We start from the raw sequence: 20,459 nt of genomic DNA, 5'->3' as shown, positions 1-20,459 counted from the left end.
TTCTCTTGAATCACAGTCTGTTTAATCGAATGTAAAGGGCCTCTTTTTCTTATCATCCTTTATCAGTGAAACAGAGAATCATCCAAATTTGGTAATATAGCAGTATCGGATCTAGGAAAGGGGAGGGGTTAAGTCTTGCTCGTACCCTGGGCTTCATTAACTTCTGCGTTCGCCAACATTAAGTGATTCGCTCAAGCACAGATCCAAAAGGAAGTTTTTACTCCATTTGAAAACCAAAGAGACCCAAAATTTGCATTTCTAAAACTTCCAGGTAGGAAAATTTCCCAAACCTTTACTCTCCTTCCTACTGTCACAAACTTAAAATGCATTTTCAGGACTTTAATTTTGAAAAATTTCCAGAGGAGAGCCACATATCATCCCTTCCTCTTTGAACTTGACCAAATATATCCTAAAACAGCATTTTTAGGGGTTCCATTTTCAAAATCCCCCCCTACTCCTTTGCTGTCTAATGTTGCAAAAGATAGCTTTAAAGTGTGTTTTTAGGCCGGAGAATTCTGACCCACCCAAGTTAAACTTTAATAAACGTCACATTTTGGAGGAAGAACACCCGAACCCTCTGATCCTTTAACGTCAGCAACGGAAAGGGCCCACTCCATCCGTTCACATCTTTTAGCACCTTTTTTTGGCACCTTTTTTCCCCCTTTTTGTACCTTTTTTTTTGCATCCTTTGGAGGCCAAGGTTGGCGCGCTCTTGTGGGGACCAATCCACCCCTGAACATCTGTGTTGATATAAAAGAGCATTTTGAAATTTTGTAAGACAATTCATTATTTAGCATAAAATTCAATTAAAAAAACTAAAGCCACTTTTTTAAGATTGTTTTTGAGCTTTGATAATCATTTTGAGCACAGGCATAAAAACAATTATTTTTAAATTAATTAAACAGCTTTAAATACTATGTCATGCTCCAAGTATAACCATCTTTAATTTCTCTTATTTACATGGCTATCATAATAAAATAGCAAAATGTAATTAAAATTAATTTTATTTTATTCGAATCTTCATGAGGATCATTCCACGTCAAATCACCTAAATTAAATAGTCGGCTGTGCCGTCATGTCTCCCATTTTTTCCATTATTTTTTTTTACGAATAGATATCTATGAGAAAAGCCCAAATTAATTTTTTTAGATTTTTTTGAATAAAAATTACGCTTTGGAGAATTTTTTCAAAAATTCGATTTTTGATCATTTTTTGGAGTCACCGTTTTGGCATGAATTCAGAAAATGTCTCTCTATTTTTCAACCAATTAAGCTGAATTTGGTATCAATTTCAAGCTAATATTTTTCTCTTTCAGTGTGAACGACAGAAAGTATTCTATGAACAGTTGGGTGTTGCCACTCTTTATCTAAAGTCAGTTTTTATGTTTTTTTCAAATGGAGGATTAAATAAGTTATTTCTCCGTAATACCTACTACAATCTGCATCAATTTTTTTTTTGTATTATTTTTACATCATTCTCTTGCTAGGTAGAAAAAATTAGAAGGGTGTTTTTTGTTGTTTTGAAATAAAAAAATAAAGTTTGTTATGCAAAAATACAAAATTTCTTTTACTTTAAATCCTTTTTAAGCTTAAAAAAGGCCAAAAACTTTTAAGAACAATTAATACTGGATTCTCAAAGGATTTGTATCAATAGTCAATCGCTAAAAAGTTGTTTACTTTTGAAAAGAATTGTGCAAAAACCTCCATTTCATCAGACTTCTTAAAAATAAATAAATTAAAAAAGAAAACACTTTTGATTGAAAGTGTACTAAATATTAAGAATAATAATTTGAAGAATAGTATAAAAATATTTTTAATGGAATTATTTTGCTTTTTTTTTTTTTTACATTAAAGGACAGGAAAAAAAAAATACTGTTAAACTTTTCTTAGCGTAATCTTGTTTGGATTATGTTACACCTGACAATGAACTTCCACACTTACAGTAAGTACTCCACAACTCTAGATTTCTCTGAAGAAGATTATTTTTGCTGGTTGAAGTATATTTTGAAACCTCTTTGAAACTTATTGATAAAAATCCTGACTTTTTCATCTTTACGAAGGAAATAGAAAATTAAAAAAAAAAAAAAATGCTGTCCACACAAGCATGCCGATCATTTCACATTGTATAATTGACAAAAGCTATGTGTCGATTAACTTTCAAAGTGAAAGAAGAATGATGCATATTGCATGAGTATTGTAAGAGCGAAAGATCATTGTCAGGTGTTACATAATCCAAACAAATTTAGGCTATGAAAACTTTTCAATAGTAATTATTCTTTTTTTTCTCCCCATCTTTTATTTAAAAAAAAAAAAAAAAGCTAAATAACACCATTAGAAATATTTTTTATGCTATGCTTCAAATTATTATTCTTAATATTTAGTTAACTTTCAATCAAAAGTTTTTTATTTATTTACTTATTTATTTTTGCGAAGTCTGAAACGGAGGTTTTTTGCACAATTCTTTTCAAAAGTAAACAACTTTTTAGCAATTAACTATTGATACAAATCCTTTGAGATTCCAGTATTAATTGTTCAAAAAAGTTTTTGGCCTTTTTTAAGCTTAAAAGGGATTTAAAGTAATAGAAAACTTGTATTTTCTGAAAAACAAACTTTATTTTTTTATTTCAAAAAAACAAAAAACTCCTTCCTACTTTTTTCTATATAACAAGAGAATGATTTAAATATGCTACAAAAAAAAAAAAAGATTGATGCAGATCATAGTAGGTACTCCGGAGCTATAACTTATTTAATATCCCAATTGAAAAAACAAAAACTGACTTTAGATAATTAGTGGAAACACCCAACTAATCATAGAATACTTTTTGTCAATCACACTGAAAGAGAAAAATATTAGCTTGAAATTGATACCAAATTCAGCTTAATTGGTTGAAAAATAAAGAAATTAGAGAGATTTTCTGAATTCATTCCAAAATGGTGACTCTGAAAAATGATCAAAAATCGAATTTTTGAAGAGATTTTCCAAAGCGTAATTTTAATTCAAAAAACCGAAAAAAAATAATTTGGGCTTTTCTCATAGATATCTGTTCGTAAAAAATAATGGACAAAATCTGAGGCATGACATTAGGCGATTTGACGTGAAATGACCCATGAGCTATAATTTCGGTAAGCCTGTTGAGTAACAAGACTAAATTTGGCGAATGATGAACTTGGATGGAACTGGATAAACATTTTTGAGTTTCAAGGCAGTCTTCAGCCAAAAAATAAATTTAAGAATGCTTAAAAATACTAGTCGTTGAAAAGATATTAGTGTCTGAGTGGTAAAATGGCATAGTAGACAAAAATGAAAAAGTGTTATTGAAGCGAATGCAATGAGATTTCAAAATACTAAAAAATCATCACACAACGAGCTACATCTAATGATTCTTCCATCACTCTCAAGCAGTCCCTTTCAGGGTTTAAGCTAGGTTCAAAAGTGCTTTAGCATAAAAGCTAAAATTGAGGGAAAAATGTTAGCAAAATGCTGAAATGTTACACAGTCTCATATATTTATATATTTTGTTTCATCTGCAGTTGAAAATAAGATTCATATTTCATATGTGACATCTTTAAGAAGTAAGTACAACAGCTATTTTTTTCAAACATAAAATAAAAAAGAAAACACCATTGGTGTTTAGAACCTTGCAGTCCCCTCCTCGTAATAAATCAGTTATTGGGGGGACATAATGCTGGATAAGCCTATTAGTTCTTGAACTTAATCGTAGTTTAAACATCTTAGCTAAGATTTAAAAAAGATTAAGATGATTATCGCCATGCATGCTTCCTCTCTAGGATCATACATTTCTTCTTTTTTTAAAAATTAATTTATTTTTTATCTGAGCAAAAATGCGAAAATGCGTTGTTTCATTTTCGCAATTCAGATAGTGTTTTTGCATTATGGGAAAAATACGATCATCACGGAAACTCTGGTCCCTTCACTCCCCTTCTACCCTCTTCACCAACAGTAATAAGTTCCTTTCTTCTGTATGGGGTATTAGCACAACCATTTGAAAATGTTCGGTCGGGAAATTGTTGTGGAAAACCGATAAGCATATGTCTTCAGCAAAATAATAGTCTGCAAAAATGTGTAAAGGTCTAAGTGGTAGGACGACATAGCAGACAAAAAATAAGCAAGTGATATGGAAGCGTATGCTATCGGATTTTGAAATGCATAAATGCTAACGCTTGCACCATCAGTTCTCCTCACCCACAGTATGAAGTTCCTCTCTTCTCACTTGCATCAGAACACGTGGGTCAGCAAATATCCTGATGCAGGGCTTGGAACAAGTCTCTTTTCTAGCTATTTGTCTCTTTTTTTTTTTTTTTTTGAGTGTCTCTTAAGTCTATATTTTCATGATTTAGTCTCTAAAATCTCTTTCTTTTTTTCGCGAGTGCTATGAAAATCTTACTTTTGACGCCTGTTGAAACGATTTTCAGTTCGCGGAATTTCGTTTAGTAAACGTACGCAGTTTGACCAATCAGATCGCTTCTAATGATCAGAAAAATAGCTGAAAAAAATGAGTTTTTGTCAATGGAGTGTAGTGCAATAAACCACTCCCCTATGTGCAGTTTTTTTTTTTCAAAGAGCTATTGTGTGAAGCTTGAGGGGATGGATAGTCCTCAAGCACTCTGTGTCACCAATTCTAGGATAAGCTGTAAAGTTCAGAAGCTATCAATACAGAATAGACTTTTTATTGTGCAGATGTAGTTTTATTTTATGTAGTATAAAACCTGTTAAAAAGGAAGATTAAAACAATAAAAAAAAGTGCAAACATGGAGCCACGTGCTTCGCGGAAAATTGACTGCTGTGTGTAAGATATCAATCTTTTTGCATCCTTCAAATATTTCACTTATTTTTCAGTTTGGAAGCTTTTATATGCAAATGTAGGACAGCTTTTTTCATTTTCATAATTTATTTTATAATTATTATTTTTTCTTTTTGTTAACTTTATTTCAGGGAAACATTGGATCGGAAAGACATAAGCATTTGATTTTACATTTATTGAAAAGCTGTTTAAAATAAATTTAAGTAATGGAAGAATAAAAGTATGAACATGGAGCCACGTCCTTCACGGAAAATTGATCTCTGTGTATAAGATTTCAATCTTTTTGCATCTTTCAAATATTTTAATTATTTTTCAGTTTGGAAGCTATTATATGCTAATGGAAGGATAGCTTTTGTTTTTGTTATAATTTATTTTATTTTATTTTTGTGAACTTAATTTCAGGGAAACATTTGATTGGAAAGGAATAAGCATTTGGTTTTTAATTTGTTGTGAGCTAAAATAGAACATTTATTGAAAAGATGTTAAAAATAAATAAAGTAATGGAAGAATAAAAACATGCAAACATGGAACACGTGCTTCGCCAAAAATTGATCACAGTGTATTAGATTTCAATCTTTTTGAAGCCTTCAAATATTTCAATTATTTTTCAGTTTGGAAGCTGTTATATTCAAATGTAGGACAGCTTTTTTTATTTAAATAATTTATTTTATGATTATTATTATTTTTTTCTTTTTGTGAACTTAATTTCAGGAAAACATCGAATCGGAAAGGCGTAAGCATTAGATTTTTAATTTGTTGTGAGCTAAAATAGAAAATATATTGAAAAGCTGTTTAAAACAAACAAAGTAAGGGAAAAATAAAAGTTTGCGAACACGGAGCTACGTGCTTCGCCGAAAATTGATCGCAGTGTATTAGATTTCAATCCTTTTGCATCCTTCAAATATTTCATGTATTTTTTACTTTTGAAGCTCTCATATGGAAGTATAGGATAGCTTCTTGTACTGCAATAATGTATTTTAATTTCTTTTTTATTATCTTTTTTTCTTTTTGCAAACTTAATTTCCATGTAAGATTTCATTATTTTTGCATCCTTCGAATATTTTTCAGTTTTGGAGCAATCATGTGACAGTGTAGGATAGCTTTTATTTTATTGCAATATAATGTATTTCAATTTTATTTACTTTTTTATTACCTTATTTTTTATGAACTTAGTTTTAGGTTAGAAAGAAATAAGCATTTGATTTTTAATTTGTTTAAAATTTAAATAAAACATTTTTTAAAAAGCATTGAAAAAAACAAAACTGAAAATTATAAAATAATAATATGCCGACATGACGTTATTTTTTGTTTTACTTGCTTTATGCACAAAGGTATTTTTTTAACCAGGGGTGCTGACCTGGTGGGGGGGGGGGGGGTCATGGCACAGACTGCGCCATTGAAATTTTTTAGGGAAGGTTGTTTTGAGAGGTATTTTTTTCATTTTTAGGGGGGGCTCTTACTTTTTTGTGGGGGTGGGGGGTCTTTGCAAAATTTAGGGGCGGTGCAACCTTTTTCTAAGGGAAGGGGCACCCCTGATTTAACTTAACCCTGATTTAACTTGAGCTGCGCAGTTCTGTGTGGCTAAGCAATTATGTTGAATTTTCTTCATGCAAGTCATATGGTGGCAGGCAGAATGGACAAGGTGAGTGAGATATGCTATTGAGGATCACTATTGAAAATGAAACCCTCACTCATGCTAGTAAATAAGCAAAGCAATGTCTAAAAGGAAAAAAAAATCCTGAAATTTCATCCTTGAAATAAAAACAAAACTTTTGTGGAAACTTTGAGTCAAAGGATGTTGATTCAAGATATAAAGATTACTTTGTACTGGAAATCGCTAAATTATTTTAAGGCCCAATGAGCATTTTAAGATTTAGGAATATTTGAGGTTTAAGGCTTGATCCATTGGGAATCAATTGTATGTTTTTCATTGTTCAGTGAACATTTTGATTTTGTTCATACTTTACTGATGTTTTGTGATTCATGTATCAAATGTGCTTTCTTTTTTCAGTGACTATAATCGCAATTTCACGAAGGTGAACAGTCCAGTTGAAATGGCAGAAGCAAATGCTGGTGTTTATCATTCTTTACTTCTGTTGAATTTATCTCTTATTTTCAAGCTTGTTGTCACAGTCTTCACATTTGGAATTAAAGTAAATGCATTTGCATTTTGGCTTTATTTTGTGGCACTTATTTTATGATTTATGTAATTAACTCAATCATATAGTCTGCTAGGGTTTTCAATTCTGAATTCTGGATCCCTCAGTTCGCAAGATCAACCTGATAGGAAGATTAATTTAATAAAATTGACAGCTGATCTCATTGGATATCCAGATCTCTAACTCGTGCCATTCACAAAATGAATATTTTCGTTAGTATTATCTAAAATGTAATGCTTCTTCTCATCTGATCAGATTTTTCTCCAATAACTTCCTCCCTTTTTCCATGATGCTTTTAAGATTGCCTTATAGTGCACTAGTTTCTTCCCATGTTAGGGATCTAGTGTAGGTCATTTGTGTGAGAAAAAGTTTGAGAAATATTTTTCATCTATTTGTTTCTTCCCTTAATTTTATTCTTTTATAACTGTAAAGGATAAAAATGCAGGCTATTTTTAAGCATAGTATATTTTTATGTATAATAGTTAATCATGGAATAAAACTCTAAAAAGGTGTGTAAATAGAAAATTAATTAGAAAAGTTATAAAAAAATAATTAAATAGAAAATGATTTATTTAGGTGAAAAGAGAAGCATGCTTCTCAAGTAAATAAGAGGCGAGAAACATGGTTTTGATCAATTGTGAGTAAAAGCCTTTAAAATAAAATATCATTGGTATTAAAAATATTTTGAGAAGAACCTAAAATCTTCAGTCAATGCCTTTCATGGATCGCATATTTTTCTTTTGAAAATATTGATTTAATGATTAGATTTTCTGTTTTGTTTTAAGATCAGATTAAGCAATGGTGTTCATAGCTTTGATATTACATGCTGCAGTAATTTGAGGTATCACCCTTCCCCCTTAAATATTTATTTACCTTTTATGTTTTAAATAAATATGTAATTTTAATGGTGGAAATAAGTTTATTGATTTATTTATGGTGACAAAAGTTTTGAATATTTTCTATTTAGTATTATTGAAATGTATTTTTATTCATTTGTTTTATATTTATTCATCAATATTCATTCATTTTACAAATGCCAAACATTAGCCCCTAAGGCCTAAAGCCGTTTGTTCATCAGCTGTCCGGTACTTTCAAAAATGTTCTTATACTGAGATAGCACAATGCAATTATGCAAATATTCAAAAGTTATTGGTTGATTAAAGTCACTTAAAATACAGTCTGGGAAATTCACAACTCTGATTCTAAAGAAATAGTCTGGAGAAAAAAACCTAATTTTTATTATAAAATGGATTTTTATAAATTTTTGTAACAGACCTTAAGAATGTCAACTGTTAACTAATTTACATTGCTAAGCATAACTCCACTTAAAATTGATGTTTTTAAAATGTACAAAAAACATGTTTCAAGTATAACTTTATTTAAAAAACTTTCACTATGCAATGTTATTGTAGATCATTCAAACCAAATTTAGTGTAAATGGCATAGTAAGTATGCTTTTAATGCAGAAAAATAGGGGTCAAATCAACAAATTGGCCGTGTTATATGCAGGTGAATATCAAGTGAGAGTAAAATTAAAAAGAAAAAGGATTTTTTTTAAACTTTATTTTTCAATTAAAATCAATTAAATAAGAAAGTTCAAGTATTTGTTATATATATAGAGCTGGTATTTGTAAATCAGACTGCTGCATATTTTTATTTGTCCTCTTTCTTGTAAAAGAATACATACACTTGCATTCACTGTTTAGGTATAACGGTATTCATCTACAATTTGTTTTTGGAAATTCAATTTTTTTCACTTGATAAATATTTTATGTACATGTTTTAAATTTTGTATAAAAATTGCAGAATGAAACAATTATCTTTTAAATTCATTTTTTTTTTTTTTGTATAAATATTCATGCAATAGCAATAGATCACATTTGCAGCGGTGTTGCTACAAGGGGTGGGGAGGCGGTCGGCTCCAGGTGTCACCAGTTTAGGGGATGAAACCCTAAGTGAAATTGAAAATGTCTTTTCTTTTTCTCTTCTTTTGTTAAATTTATCATGGGCAACGCCATTTGTCAGAAAATATTGAAGTTGTATAACTTTAAATTCTGGAGTTGTACTGAGAAACTAAGTTATTGAGCAACGGCTCTAAAACTGTAAATGGGTATTCTCCAGAAAATGTAACCTTTGAAGGCATATTTTTTAGTTTCAAAACCTTTTGTTTTCTTTTTTTTATTCTTACATGAAAGTGTCACGTATTAGATGTAACCATAAACATTGGCTCAGCTAAGTTCCAATTATTTTATTCCTGAATAAAAAAAAAAAAAAATGCCTTGTTCACGGAAATAAAGAAAAATTTTTTTTTATAATGTTTAAAAATCAAGACCAATTTAATATTAAAGTAGTAATTTTGTTAATTGTGAGAACAATGAGCTATTTTAATGATTAGTGGGAATCTAATATTAAGCTCTCTTAATTCAAGTATGGCATAATTTTTAGTTATCCTTTTAGTTCAAATGTGTGCTATAAAATATTTAGTAAATTTGAGAAAATACTGGTAATTTAAAATTTTTGTAGAATGCCTTATATTGATGTATTTCTCCTCCATAATTTATTTTCACCTCAGAAATAATGACTGATAAGGTCTGTCATGGAGGTGAAGAATTTTCTATTAATAGAGGCCTAATGGATACATTTTTCAGGGAAATATTTTATTTTTTCTTCGTTGCTACAATCTGCACACGTTAAAAATATGAAAACATGTTCACTTCTTTCTTTACATTACATCCCTGAAATTCAAGTTCATAGAGATTAGAGTTCACAATAACCACACTTAGTTTTACAAACGAAATCCATCTTCTTGTTTTTCAACAAAATTCTCACAACTTCTTTATGGCTGAAAATAAACAAGGAGGCGCCCTTGTATCATGGAAAATAAAATGTGATGTCATTACTGCTACGTGTTAATGAGAAGTGGAATTTTGTGTTTAGGTAACGGAGATGTTTTGTGTTTAGGTAACGGAGACGGTTTTGCCATTAGAAACAGGCACTCTGATTTTTCAAACCTTTTAAAAACTCTAGTTCTCATATGCACCTCCTTTCATCAAAAACCATGGCTGTCAATAAGTTTTCGGGATGCACAAAGAAAGAGTTTCTTGCAACGACAGGGTAAAACAACTTGTTTCAGGTTCTCCAGGCAAGTATCCACAAATTTAAATTGTTTTGAAAACTTGAATGGGACCATTCGTGAAGTTTTTCCAGTTCTTTATTTCAAACCAGGCTGGCATGTAACATTTCAAGATAAAAGTAACAATGTGTTTTAATGCATCTGATGGGATTGTTACATTTACGTTAAGTCTATTCCACAATTGTGAACCATCTGGAATGTGAGAGTGGGCTGGGGTTTAAGATTTGACCAATCATCTGGGCCATTGCAACTCTTTATTGCTTGAGATATATCCAAAAGATAACTTTGACTCTAGCATTTTCTGTTTACTTCTATAGTTGTATCTTGTACAATCAAATACTTGAAAATCTATTACCGGCAGTTTTTCACAACCTCTGAGATGTTCTAGTATTGGTCCAGAAAATAAACTTGAACCGGTTGTTTCACCATTCAAATGCCGAAAAAGTGACGAAAAGACAATATGATGAAATTGGATTAACAAATAGCCCATTGCAATGGCTGTCCGACATAAATTTCAAATTGACGAATTATGCCACTTTTCCATCTGGTATAAATTTTAGTACCATTATAAACTATGATGTCTAAGTAGTCTAGTAAAATTCGTTGTTAATTTTGCTATTCATTGTGTCTTTGGCTGATCTGGAGTTTGGAAGAGACATGTGGCTTTGCTTAAAGTTTACAAAATTAATATCAAGAGGTGGCTACCTAAGAGCAACATTGAGAGCAGCATTTCCAGATGAATTATTTCCTAGTTTTCCAAAAAATCTAATTAATTAGATTCAACAAGTCACACTTAAAACAATAAAACTTGTGTACTGGATGATAGAAATTTTGCTAAATATTTTTATAATCTTTTATTATCTTAAAATGGCTAATTACTGTAAAGAATGGGGCTTCTGCATGGTTAGAAGATAGCTTCAAAATCAAGAAATAAATTAATGATTATGTGGAATGTAGTGCATTTTAACAATCATTTTCCCTATATTACTGGGGAAAAAATTGACCATTTTTTTAAATCTGAAATATAACTGAAATTCTAATTTGGTCTTAGAACAATAAAAAATAGACACAAAATTCTTAAAACATCTGTAAAAAAACATAAACGTTACCATTTTTCTGAATTTTCAGCCTCATTGCACAATTGGAAGATAGTATCCGATTTCAAAAAAAAAATGTTTTGTTTTTTATGTCTTCACCAATCGCAACTTTCCGCGCTATAGCAAGTCTCAAAAAAAATTTCGTTTTTTCCACTCCACCCTAATGTGTGTTTGTTTTTAACCCTTTTTTTAAAATAAATTCAAAGATTTATACATTCCCTCCTTATTGACTAGTATAGTGCGGCTCTGATAAGTTGGCTGCAATATTGACAATGTTCACCTTTTTTTGGATGATAGGGAAGGGTAATTAGGGCTGAACTGAGAGAGGCTGATTTGGTGGTAGTTTTGCAAAAGTATTCCAACTTAATTTTGCAGTATTAGCACATCCCTTTCTCACTGAACTCTTTAGAAATACAATATACATTGGAAGAAGCCTTATTTATTTTGGATAAACTGAGTTTTGCTGTATATATTAAAATTAATTCACCATACTTATCTTAGATACAATAGGGCATCAAAAATCTGAACTAACGGGGACCAAAGGTAGTTCGGACTCTCAAAATGTTTTGGTTTTCTACAACCAAGAAAACATCATTTAGGAAAATCAAATAAAGTGGTCATACAACATGTATGTACATAGTATGTAATACAGTACGTAATGCTACAATATGTAATTACATTTTTTGACAAAATTTAACAGAAAGTAACTCTCTTTATTTGCTGAACATAGGAAAAATATTTATAGAAATGTATGTAGACTGTAAGAAACTATTATGCTGTAATTAAACAAAGAAAATTGAATAAACTTCTGGAAAATACAGACTTTGTGTAAAGGTAAACCGATTTTTGTAAGGGAAACCAACTTACACTCATTTAAAAAAAAAAAAAAAAAACAGATTTTTAGCTGAGAGAGCTTTGAAAGTGTTTGGGTTTTTGATGTTTTACTGTTCAATATATTTAATATTTTATTCTTTTTTAGATTCAGTATTTGAAATTTCCACACACATTTTTTGATTGAAATAAATTGCAGAAGTGTATCTATTTTTCAGTTTTATTCCTTAATGAACAATACTTCTTTTCAGGTTCCTGCAGGTCTCTTTATACCAAGCATGGCAATGGGTGCAATAATGGGAAGAATGGTTGGCATTGGTATGGAACAAATAGCTATGTAAGTTTTAGTGAAAATGTTTCAGTTGTGAGTTTTTTCTCTAGTGTATACATATGTTGTAGGATCTAAAAATTTAGAGACTAATTACCAATGACAGTGAAAACATGTAGTTGAAGTAAAATTGTATGAAATGCATTCCAGTATCACTCCCCTTAATGTTTAGATTGTCTTTCCCATGCATAATTTTTCTTGAAACCTTTTCATATTTTCTTATATTTTGATTTCTTAAAATTCAAATTTAAGTTAAAATATCAATTTTTAAAGATAAAATAACTTAAGATTTAAAAAAATCAAAACATCAGAAAATTTGCAAACTTAAGACAAAAATTGTCCAATTATCTGATGCCTGCTGTATACCATTATGAAATCAATTCTTGGGTTATTAAAAATGATTTATATTCTCACCTTGATCAGGTCATACAGTGATTGGAAACTGTTTGAAAAAGCTTGTCCTGAAGGTGAAAGTTGCATGTCTCCTGGACTGTATGCTATGGTTGGTGCTGCTGCATGTTTAGCTGGTGTCACAAGAATGACAGGTTAATATTTTGTTTATTGTAGTATTTAAAAAATATGCTGAAATGAAACTTTAAGAAAAACTTTTCCAATGTTCAAGTGTTCATTTTGTACTTTCCTTGTTTAAATAGATTGTAGATAAAATATGCTGTATTATATGATTTCTTTTAACCCCCCCCCCCTTTTTTTTTGAAATGGGAAAGAATTTTATTATGGTTATGTATTTATAATAACATTGCATGTACACATAAAATGTTTCAGCTAACTCTGGTTATTTCTGTGACCACAAGTGCACACATTTATTTTTGGTTTATTGAACTTAATATTTTACTACTTTTTATAGTTTACATCATTGAATTAGGTGTAATATTTTTTGCTTTCAGTCTCCTTGGTAGTCATTATGTTTGAGCTTACAGGAAGTGTTAATTATATTGTACCACTTATGGCTGCAGTAATGGCTAGCAAATGGGTTGGAGATGCTCTTGGTAAAGAAGGAATGTATCCTTTTTTTATTTTAGAAGAAAAACTGTTTGAAATCTCATGACTTTTTAGTTTATATCAGTATTTTGAAATTATGTATGAATTATTCCTGTTTTGTTTGAAATTAAAGTTGTTGAAGGTTTAGAATTTTGTATACATCAAATCAGGGTTTGGCATCGTCAGACTATTCAGCCTGCTAACAAAAAATTAGAATTGCTGCGGAAAAAAAAATTAATACTTTATTTCAGAACTGTAATGTATATTTGCTTGTTTCGAAACCTGTTTATCATTTTTAAAAAGGCAACAACAGAAGTTTACCACCTTGAGCTCATTGGAATGCAAACTAATGATAAAGTTAAAGAAGTCTTTCATAAAATTACCAAACCCATCTTTTTTAAAATCTGTCAGATACATAGTTTCTTAATATTAAAAAACTTGCAGGTTGCTAACAGTTTTTGAATGCACTTACATATGTGAGCAGACATTTTTTGCATGTGAGCAGATTCGAAAAATCAAATGTTTGCTTGAGAGTGACTGATGACCAATGATATCACTACTTACATAGCTTTCGCTTACTTTGGGTTACATCGAAACTTCAGCTACTATCTTCTGATTGAACCAAAAGTATAAATTTAAATGCCAGTTTTTCAAATATTTAAATCAGGGACACATTGTTGGAGAGTTTGAGTACATGAATGACATCAAAATCACAAAGGCTACATTTTAATATTAATAATTTAGTTGAAATTAATGATAAATCCAATGGTAATAAAGTTCAAAATTTGGAAAGGAAAAAATAGTAAATACTTGCTTTGGGATTACTAGAATCATAGTTAAAATATAAAAAATATATAAAAAATTAAAGCTTTCTTTTAATCATAAGATCACTTCTTTTGCATTGGAAAAGAGGGATCTTGTAAACTGAAAAATAGTGTACAATTTATTTGGAAAATTTTGTGCTTTATTATAATTGTGGAAATATTTCTTGAAAAAATTTTTTGTGCTTTATTACCATTGTGTTTATCATATAAAATTTTAGCACGAAGATAATATTTTCACTTTGTAATTTGACTACTATTTTATTTAATCATATTATTTCTTCCGCTTTGAATACTTAGAAAATCAATGGTCATTTGTAATGCAATATAAATAATTTAAATGGCAAATGTACATAGTGACCAGATTACTTTCCATCTACAGTGGCTCCCAAAAGTGTTCATACACTTTGAAATTTTTAGTAGAACTGAAAAACCGAAACTGAATTTGAATGTGAAGTACAATATTTTTTTACATCATTCCTATGTCGTTCTAAATACAACCCAGTAGTTTTTTCAAAATATTGATGTATCTTCTTTTTGAAATGGGTCAAAAAACGAAGAAATAACACGCCACAAAAATCATCATACTCAAATATTTTCGAATAAATTCATGATTAAAATTATCATATGTAATTTTTTTAAATTATTTTTGCATTGTTTTGACCCTTAAAAGTCATTTGATTTTAATTGTTGGTCAATTTATTTCTTAATATTGTGCTTATTACTTTAAAATGGCTGGTATTCGTAAAAACAAAAAACACCATTCGAAATTTGAATTTTTTTCCTTACAATAGCGGTAAATTGGTTTGAAATGTCTCTAAATTAGTTAATTCCGTTCTATAGTAAAGTGCTTTAAAGAAAAGAATCAGGCCGAAAACAAAGTAAGAAAAGGTCAAACGGCAAAGTTGACAAAGCATGATCGGAGATTTCAAGTTAGAAAATTTATGAAAAATACACATTTGAGTGCTGTAAAAGTTTCTGCAAAGTTAAATGAAAATGTTTACATTTAATTTTCACCTAATATTGTTCGCCAAGGTCTCTGATTAGCTGGATTAAATGGGACCTCTTCCCACAGAAATTTTCTTGGTCGAGCAAAAAACAAAAAGCTATTTGTCGCAAAATCAATGATAAATTAGCTCAAAATGTTTTGGAATTAGGTCTTATTTACAGATGAAAATAAATTCAACATGTTTGGTTAAATTGTATAATTGTAAAAAGAAGAAAAATTAGGAACTTAATCTTAAGAACGTAGTTGGATCAGTTAATCAGGACAGGGAAGGTGTTCTTGTGTGAGGGATTATATCAGCATCAGGACTTGGTAGTTTGGAATTTTTTGCTGAAATAATGAATCATGCATTTCATTTAAATATTTTAATAACCAATTTTAAACTCTTAGCCAAAAATTTGGTTATCGGAAACAACTTTGTTTTTTTTTTTTATCAAGATAACGATAAGAAGCACACAATTTTCAACGTTTGCATCTAGTGCCTCAAAAATTGACCTAAAGTTTAGAAAATACCCCCTCAATCTCCAGATTAGAACTGAATGTAACATATTTAGAGATATCTGGAGGCTAGATTTCAAAAATACGGCTTTAAAACGAAAGTAGAGCTAGAATCAGTAAGACTCAAAGTGTGGTTGAACACTTACTCAGAAATTATGCAAAAAAAAAAGAATGAAATCTATTTCCAGATGTTTAAAAGGTGTTGTTGATATTACATGATATTCTAATAAATAATAACTTAATAAAAAGTTAGATTATTCAATAATATATAGAAATTTTTTAAAGTGTACGAAGACTTTTGTAAGCTAAATTTTCTGGCACTTTTTGGTTTTTGATTTTTAAAAAATTAAGTTTTAGTAATTTTTAAAAACATTTCATATAGTTTTGTTAAAAATTGATCATAGATCTTATAATTAAATACCTATTCTGAAATATTAATTCTAACCAACGGATAGGGACCTATTTAATTGAAAGTCGTAGGTGTATGAACACTTTTGGGAGCCACTCTATGTGTCTAATTAGGGGCAAAATTTTATGGCAATTGATATTTGAAGATTTCACCATCTTCAGTTTTATTGGTAATTTTTTGTAAAAAAAAAAAAAAATATGGAGCAACACTCATTGAGAGCCCAGGTATAAAATGATCTAAAATCATTTTTAGACTTTTTTTTTTTTTTTTCAAAATTCATTGTATTTCTGAACTGCAATAGCTATGATGCTCACATTCATCTAAATGGATATCCATTTCTGGACAGCAAAGAGGAATTTAGTCATACTACTCTAGCTGCAGATGTAATGAGACCAAAGTATGTATAACTGTTCATTAATTATTTTGAGTTTTCGTTTTAGGGATTATTTTGTTTCTAAAAACTTTATTAATTAGTTTTTTTTTTTTTTTTTTTTTTTTTTTTTTTTTTTCACGTCTGTGTAAGTGAAACTTCTTTGGGATTTTAGAGGTCAAGCATTTTTCAGCACTTTTTTCTTATTAAAACTTAATTACAATTTTTAATCTGCAGAAAAATTCTTTAAAACTAAGTATATACCTTTCTCCTATGTGTGCCAAATTTTGAAAAACTGCAAATTTTGTTCATTGTAATCAGAATTTTGTTACAATAGAATTCAAGCAATGTAATAAAAATTAAATTGGAACTAAAATTTTATTTCATTGAAACTGAAATTTTGTTGTATTGAAATTCATTATTATAGAATCTCACTGTAGATATATAAAATGTTTCAACTAACTTGGAAGAGTGATAGTACTCTTCAAGATGAACAAAAAATGCAATGGAACTTGGGATTGCAACTAGTGTTTTAAGAGTGAAATTTGCAAAACTTATAAAAACATCAAAATCTTGCATGCTGCTTTTCTACAGAACTGGCTAGTAGCACAAAGCTGGTTTTCCTTTCACTTTGTGCATACCAGATGAGAAAGAACCAACGAAAATGGAAGTTAGAAGAAAGGGAAACAAATCTGAGAGCAGAAATCCACTTATACAAATATTTCATCTATTTAGAAGCATACCAAAAATCTGCCAGTTGTTTCTCCATCAATGTACTTTGTGTAATAATATCCTAGATCAACTCTATAAACAATTGTTGTGAAATGTTTGTTTTCTCTGGAAATCACGAGCTGTGTTCACCACCTATTCTGTGCAATAAATAATTTTCTGGAGTGCTTTTTTCTTGTCTCAGTTTGTCCATCTTCAGATGCTCAATTTTCACCCATTAAAATGTCATTGCATTTTGTGTTTGTCTAGATGAGTACTATCATCTCTCAAAGTTTGTTGAAGCAGTTCAGATACACCCTGTATATATGTGTGCGTGTGTGGGGTCTATATTTGCTTTATTTATAGGAGAAATGAAGGTCCATTGTGTGTGATAACTCAAGATAGCATGACAGTGGACAATATTGGTAAATACCACATCTTTTTCTTTTTGTTTCATCCATTTTATATTTTTAATAACTAAAAAAAATAGTGTTTCTTATACCCTCCATATATGGTAATTTTTGAAACAAACGGAGTCACAACAGCTAAAATTCAAAACTTGGTAGATGTGATAAATTCATTCTGCATAGTTTCTTGTTAAAGGCAAAAATGATTTGATCAAAATATAATTTTTCAATTCACTAAAATAAATTTGAATTGATTAATTGTTAAAACTTCATTTAAAATTTGCTGAAAAGTTATTTTTTATATAGTCTTTTTTCAAAATACCAATTTTTACCAATAAATCAATTTGGCCGATTATTCATTGCGACCGATTAATAAGTGCATCCCTTCTTTTAACCAGTGTTGTATCTAGGGGAGCAAGCCCTTGCCCCCGGCAAAACTAAAAATCTGTGGGGAGTTAGAATGTTTTTAAAAAGCTTTCTGAATCTGATTTAAAAGATAATTATGAGTCTTTTTTTAGCTTTGTGTAAAACTAGCTCTTCCCTTTTCTGTTAAAATTAAAGGCAGGTAATTTTATAACATTATATGTTGTCTCCCTAATTTTGTATCTTCTGTAAAATCAAAGGCAAAATTTAGAACAAATGAATACAAGGTGATCCAAATTAAACAAATATGCTTAGTGGGGAAATCTATGAGGTCAATTTCACCCAAATTTCATACATATGCTCTCCTGAATGCTGGTACACTTGTGAAACAAAGTTAGCTCATTTTTAACTAAGTTAGCAACTAGGAGGCAAAAAGGAACTGCAGAGCAAATTAATAATTTGTAGTTTCATGACATACCTTACAACGTTTGGAAAACCACATTATTACTTATGAACTTGTTGCTCCATTCTTTACAACTATGGGTGCTTCTTCAACTTCCTACAGTCATTTTGGTTTTTCAGCCATGACAGTTCAATTGGAACTGTTCCTTCTCTTTTAAATGCAAGACCAGCAGACCCCTCAGTTGGGCAATTAAAGGGGAGATCAGTTGACCTCCTCTGGTTTTAGAAACATAATTTATTTCCACATTTTTAAGGTGTTTTGTTTTTTCCTAATAAAATGTTGCCTCCCCCCCCCCTCAAGGAAAATTTTGAAATGACGGGCCTCAAGACCAGTAATCTAAAAGATTTTTAATAATTGTTGCAGGACTTCTACCAGAGCTTTTAACCTCCCATACATACACCAGTAGCATTGCTGTTTTGTTGATAACGCAACTTAATATTTGATGCATGCTTTGTCATAATCAGTTTTATGATGGAATCCTTGTATAGCAAAAAAGAATGCTTTTCCCCCTGTACCAAAAGCGGGGAAAATGTCAAACATGTTAAGAAAAATATAAAGTGCCTGCCCTACACTAGTACTTATTCCTGTAGAAGTAAAAATATGCTTTTTTTTTTGCTTTTAGAAATCAAAACAACATACCTAGGAGATCACATGCGTGAATTACGAGTGTAATGGGCCTAGTAATTATTATTACCGAGAGTTGTAATACTTCTTGTGTAATTTGCAGTAGTTTTTGCAGTGAAGAACCTTCTTTATGTTTTGATGTCTTAAAACTTTCAGCTACTAGTTTTTGTTTTAATATATTATTGTCGATTCTTTAAAATTATTTGTTTTATAGGAACAATCTTAAATACAACTGATCACAATGGATTTCCAGTTGTTGTATCCACTGAATCACAGTATTTAGTGGGATTTGTATTGAGACGTGATTTAAGTTTAGCAATTGGTAAGTTTAAAAAAATAAGTTTATCTCTATTTTTTTCCTTGGTTTTTATTTTACTGTGTTAGATAGTTACTATGTTGCTATTTACTAAAGAGCAATAACTACTGCAGTCTGATTTTTTATGTTTTGCTTTTATATAACAATTCTGTTGCTTAAGTAAGTATTTTGTGGCCTGCTTTTGAGCCAGTTATTTAAAGATTTGAAGCAAAGTTTGCGTATGCACTTTCCTAATTTTCTAATGCTATATTATCAGCACTTATTTAATATCAATAATGTGTCATATTCATTGCAGTGTAGTATCAATTACTGTATTTTCCAAAGTAAGATTCAATTGCTGCATGTTAAAATTACCCTCATGGCAAAAATTCATTCTTTTTAAAATTGCCTAAATATATTGTAAATTTAAGATCTATTATTTTTGATTTTTTACCCTCAGTGCGTGTGCCCAGGGGTCTGGCTAGAGGATATTTGGGTCTGTTAAGGGACCCTTCATAAAAATCGGATCAACCAAAACGAACCTTTCGCAAAATCCCGATCAACCAAAATGGACCCTTCACAAAATTATGATAAACAAGAACGGATCTTTCACAAATTGTTTACTGAAAGAGCAAATTTGAAAGCAAAATGACGCATATTTCCGTGTATAAAACCGGTAATTTTTGGAACCTTTTTTAAAGTCAAATTGGCAAAATGTCCTTTCTTGTGACATGAGTAGCAAATAGTTTTTCATTTATCAAATTTTTCTTCTGCATTATTTCCTTTCCACTTGTTAGCTGAAGCTCCTGAATTTTACCTTTTTCCCCCAACCACAAAAATCTTTGTGCACAAAGTCTCTCCTATTCTCCAACAATGTTGCCATATTGCTGTGTTTCTGCTACAGGGCATGCTTAATAAAAGAAGTCTGTACTTATGTTTAAAAAATATCTTTTATAATCGACTTTGGTCGTTCAATTTATTCATGCAACTGCAAGTCTCTCTAATGATACACATAACTCTCTCTAATTTTCATCTTTCAATGTTGGCAGCAATGCTATATAAATAATATATATCGCACCCCAACAAGGAAGATATGCTATGTAGATCATATATATATCGCACCCCG

The 20,459-nt window shown here is 30.1% G+C and overlaps 1 protein-coding gene across 2 annotated transcripts in view; it reads left to right on the top strand.

The window, feature by feature from the left end:
- LOC129219358 (H(+)/Cl(-) exchange transporter 5-like) overlaps positions 1-20,459 on the top strand; it is a 107,793-nt gene that overhangs the window by 71,132 nt on the left and 16,202 nt on the right. For both annotated transcript variants that reach the window (XM_054853730.1, XM_054853731.1), the window contains 7 exons: positions 6,834-6,975; positions 12,294-12,379; positions 12,794-12,915; positions 13,276-13,390; positions 16,405-16,500; positions 17,548-17,606; positions 19,253-19,360. In XM_054853730.1, the coding sequence (XP_054709705.1) occupies positions 6,834-6,975; positions 12,294-12,379; positions 12,794-12,915; positions 13,276-13,390; positions 16,405-16,500; positions 17,548-17,606; positions 19,253-19,360 (728 nt within the window). The remainder of the gene's footprint in view (positions 1-6,833; positions 6,976-12,293; positions 12,380-12,793; positions 12,916-13,275; positions 13,391-16,404; positions 16,501-17,547; positions 17,607-19,252; positions 19,361-20,459) is intronic.

This window comes from Uloborus diversus, chromosome 3 (genome assembly GCF_026930045.1).
Source record: "Uloborus diversus isolate 005 chromosome 3, Udiv.v.3.1, whole genome shotgun sequence".
In the NCBI taxonomy this organism is placed as follows: Eukaryota; Metazoa; Arthropoda; class Arachnida; order Araneae; family Uloboridae; genus Uloborus; species Uloborus diversus.
This window is presented reverse-complemented; position numbering and strand designations above follow the sequence as displayed.